The sequence below is a fragment of the Nomia melanderi genome, unplaced genomic scaffold, assembly GCF_051020985.1.
Source record: "Nomia melanderi isolate GNS246 unplaced genomic scaffold, iyNomMela1 scaffold0416, whole genome shotgun sequence".
Lineage (NCBI taxonomy): Eukaryota > Metazoa > Arthropoda > Insecta > Hymenoptera > Halictidae > Nomia > Nomia melanderi.
This window is the reverse complement of record NW_027475531.1, coordinates 18,821-23,314: the sequence shown is the minus strand read 5'-3', so window position 1 is coordinate 23,314 and position 4,494 is coordinate 18,821. Positions and strand designations below refer to the sequence as shown.

General features: G+C 46.0%; 1 protein-coding gene across 1 annotated transcript; it reads left to right on the top strand.

Moving 5' to 3' along the window:
- The first annotated feature begins 1,540 nt into the window (after window positions 1–1,540).
- On the top strand, window positions 1,541–3,311 carry LOC143176203 (uncharacterized). The gene has a single exon (XM_076374151.1). The coding sequence runs from the start codon at window positions 1,884–1,886 to the stop codon at window positions 3,309–3,311; it is 1,428 nt and encodes a 475-aa protein (XP_076230266.1). The 5' UTR covers window positions 1,541–1,883.
- Window positions 3,312–4,494: the final 1,183 nt, after the last annotated feature.

Sequence of the window (4,494 nt, the reverse complement as noted above, 5' to 3'; positions counted from 1 at the left end):
AGAAAGAGTGCCTTGCACTCGTGTACGCCGTGCAATATTTCCGGCCTTACTTATATGGCCGTCGGTTTAACCTGATCACTGATCACCGCCCGTTAGTTTGGATGAATTCGGTAAAGGACCCCACATCCAGGTTACTACGCTGGCGCCTCAAATTGGCGGAATTCGACTATTCAATTACATATAAGCCGGGAAAATCTAATACGAATGCTGATGCGCTCTCCCGAAATCCAGTTAAATCCTTCCCCCTTTCCACTGACCCACCATCGCCGTCGACAAACACGGACGCGGACGACCCAGACCTTCGTGACAGTGACAACACGGATACACGACGATCACAACGCGTAATTATTGAAACCCGCGACAGACTTTCAATGCGAAGAGACAATATTGCCGGTTTCGTAACCCTCGACGAACAACCTCTGGATAATGAACTAAAAGATCTTGTACAATTACCGAACTTCCCCACGTTGAAATATGCTACGCTAGGCCGCGCCATAGTGCGGAAAATAGGGCAACATCACATAATCCTACTACCAATAAAGGAGACTCTTGCACATCCAATAGACCCAGACACCATCATCGAATCCCTCCGATCCTTACTTGATGTGGCAACGGAGCTAAACCTACCATCGATTAGTATTTCCTCGACCGACTTCCCTGAAATCGATTGGACAGATATCAAGAACCATTTGATCACGCTTTTCTCCGGCACCCAGACTACAATCTTTGTGTGTAAAAACAAAATCCTGATCCCGCCCAAAGATGACAGAGCCGCAATACTTACAGAGTCCCATGCGTCCGTCTACGGAGGACACAAAGGCATCACAAAAACCTACAGACGTATCCGCGAAAATTACTTTTGGCCGACTCTAAAAACAGACGTAAGAGACTTCGTAAATTCGTGTACCGACTGTCAGAAAACAAAATTGACGCGACTGAAGACACGTCAACCCATGACGCTAACGGACACCCCGGGACAAGCGTTCGATAAAATCTCATTAGACATAGTAGGACCACTACCGACGACCCCTTCCGGTTTTTCCTATATTTTAACTATTCAAGACCTCCTTACCAAATACTCCGTCGCAACCCCTTTGCGTAGTACGTCAGCAATCGACACTGCCGACGCTTTTATAAAATCATTCATCTGCCGATTTGGAGCGCCCAAGGGCCTGCTGACAGACCAGGGTACAAATTTTGTCTCATCACTAATGAAGGCAATAGCTCAAAAATTTAAAATCCAAAGATTCCAGACGACCGCGTTTCGTCCTCAGAGCAATGGGTCGATCGAACGATCACACATTGTATTGACAGAATACCTTAAGCAATTCTCGAAAAATAAAGCGTGGGACGAATGGCTGGAATTGGCCATGTTCAGCTATAATACAAGTGTACACGAGGGCACACTCTTTACTCCGCATGAGCTAATATTTGGTAAACTAGCACGCTTACCTAGCGCAAATGCCCATTTCCCCACAGCCATAAATGAATCGTACCAGTACTATCTATGCGAACTACAGACAAAAACTTCAGAGACCATTTCCCAAGCTCGCGAAAACATAATTAACGCTAAAGTTCGCTCAAAAAAATACTACGATCGTAGAGTACGCCCACGAGTTTTCGGGCGAAACGATCGCGTCTTCCTGCTGAAAGAACCCCAAAGGGGCAAGCTAGACACGCAATATACAGGTCCGTACACCATATTAGAAGTACTTCCAAATAATAATGTTAAACTCTTAGTAAATAAGAATAAGATTAGGATTGTACATAGCGATAAACTTAAGTTGGCAAGAAGCCCCTCCCCAACCCCCACTACTGCTCAATTAATGGATACGAGACAATGACGATCACAAAGGGAGCCCAGTCTACCTTCAGCAGCCACCATGCACACCCAAGCAGCCATAATTACCGTGTTCATGAACATCGCCTCCGCCCTCATCGGATACGATTGCGGAGGATCCACACTAAACGTTACCACATTTTCCATACTGGATCAACCATCGTGCGAAATCGAAACAATCGAACCGACTACGCAAAACGAGGAAATTCAGTTACTGCAGCTTGCAGAATTCAATGCGGCAACCATCACGCAATGCCGAATCGAAATCGACCGGACAATAAACTACTGCGGCATGCACTCGCATTCGTCAATAGTCCAAAACGGACGACAACAATACCTGTTTCCAATCTCACGTGATTCGTGCCAGATCCTGTACGCTACAGGAGCCACCTCAATCTCGCAAACGATCCAGATAACAGGCATCACAGTGAACTCAACGTCAACGAGAAGTGTCACCCTCAGTGGAACCGTACAGATGGACGGAACATGCGAGGGATCAACATACAGCGACCCGTTTGGCACCTGGTCGAACGTGGTCGTTCAGGCGCTCGTACGCATTACATTAAAACATCTCCAGGTTCCAGTCAACCTGGATACCAATAAAATCATCCTTCCATCAGGGCAGAGATGCCGCTTCCAGTCCGGTACGTGCCTCGACGCGGAGGATGGTTACACGTTCTGGGACGTGGTCCCACCAACACACTGCACCTTCGATCACTACGACATCCTCTACGAAGGCCCTGCAACAAAAGTTTCTCATCCTAAGGAACATACAGTAATTCACACAGCAACCTCTGGAGACGCAACATTCGCTCTCACCCAGACGGGACAATCCGGCCTATGCGGCTACACCTTGTTCCACACGGAACATCCGAAACTCTTCATATTGAATACTGCCACGGGAAAATTCAAATCTAAGACAAGAATGTCAACCGACAACCTGGACCTTTTCACGTACGTAAACGCAAAATTTATCTACGTGGAAAAACACATAAAAACGCAAATAATCCAACTGTACAAAGACACCGTAACGCAAAAGTGTCGACTAGAACAACAGATCACCCAGAATATGTTGAGCCTAATTCAGGCAGCCCCAGACGACGTCGCCACCATCCTGGCCAAAGGACCCGGCCATCTAGCCATCCAAGCCGGAGAAGCTATCCATTTAGTTAAGTGTGTGCCGGTCACTGTCACCCTCAGGAAAACCCGGAACTGCTTTTTGGAGCTACCCGTGTCGTACCGTAACCAATCGTTCTTCCTAACGCCTAAAAACCGCATCCTGTCGCCGAGCGGCACCCAGAGAGATTGTAACGATCTCCTACCCACCATGTACGAACTCCACGGGACATGGTACAAAATGCTACCACGCCCCACGGAAAGTATGGCACCAACTACGATGGGTAGACTAACAGAATCATCATGGAAATACGTAGATATGTCGTTGGCGGATGGCCAATTCGTCCGCGTTTGACGGTTGCTCGGCGGCAGCTGCTTTGGAGCGAGTTGCCATTTCGGAGTTTATACACGACGTATTCTCGATTATCCCACCGCTGCCACCAATTTGTTACGTCCCGGGACGACTAGCGTGAAAGAAGTAACGCGGACGTTCCGTTCCCGTAACTGAATTTATGAGATTTTGAGCCACGCGGTACTTGCGCCCGTCGTCTGCTCGGGGATACGCGTGAATTCCGAAGGACACTCGCGGAATAATGAGGATCTTGTAGAATGCATGCAGAAAAATATGTATGGGTTCACTTACCATTCGTTGATACTGCCCAATCGCCCGTCTAGGATCCGCAGGTCACCTCCAACACGTTCGGGATGACGGTTGACAAAGGCTCGGCCGTTGCTGAGACGTAGCTTCTCGAGGATGTAGGTAATGAGGTCCGAACGTGGGTTGCAGGTTATTGTAGAGAATAATTCACGAAGTACGAGTAACAAAATTGTAGATGTATTTTGAAGAACGAGATTTTACAGTTATATACTTAAACTTATTTTCCTAAAGACTACGCGATTATAAGACGTTGTACGCTTACTTTAAGATAACAGAAACGCGGCGGCACGCGGGCCGGAGAACCGCGTGAAGGAAACGACTTTACGATTTAGAAGTTTGACGAGAAGTGACGACGGGCCCAGTTCGCTGGTCAGTCATAGGCTGGGCCGGTCTCGAGCAGTTTGTGGTGGGGGACGGACGCTCGGTGGGGCGCGTGTTGAGTGGGGGTAGGCGCGCGCAGCGCACTCGCTGGACGGTTACATGTGTTATTCGTTGGTCGGTAGCTTAGGTTAGTTGGTAACTTATGATAGTCGGTAACTTGCGTTAGTCGGTAAATTATTATTAGTCGGTAACTTATCCTATGTGGTTAATGACTTATCCTAGGGGCTAAATTCTACGGCTCTAGGCCAACGTCTGCAGACGTAACAATATAAAACAATATAAAACTATATAACACTATATAAAACTATATAAAACTATATAAAACTTTATAAATCCATATAAAATCATATAAAACTATATAAAACTGTATAAAATTATATAAAACTATGTAAAACTATATAAAACTATATAAAATTATATAAAACTATATAAAACTAGATAGAACTATATAAAACTATATAAAACTATATAAAACTAATAAAACTATTTAAAACTACAT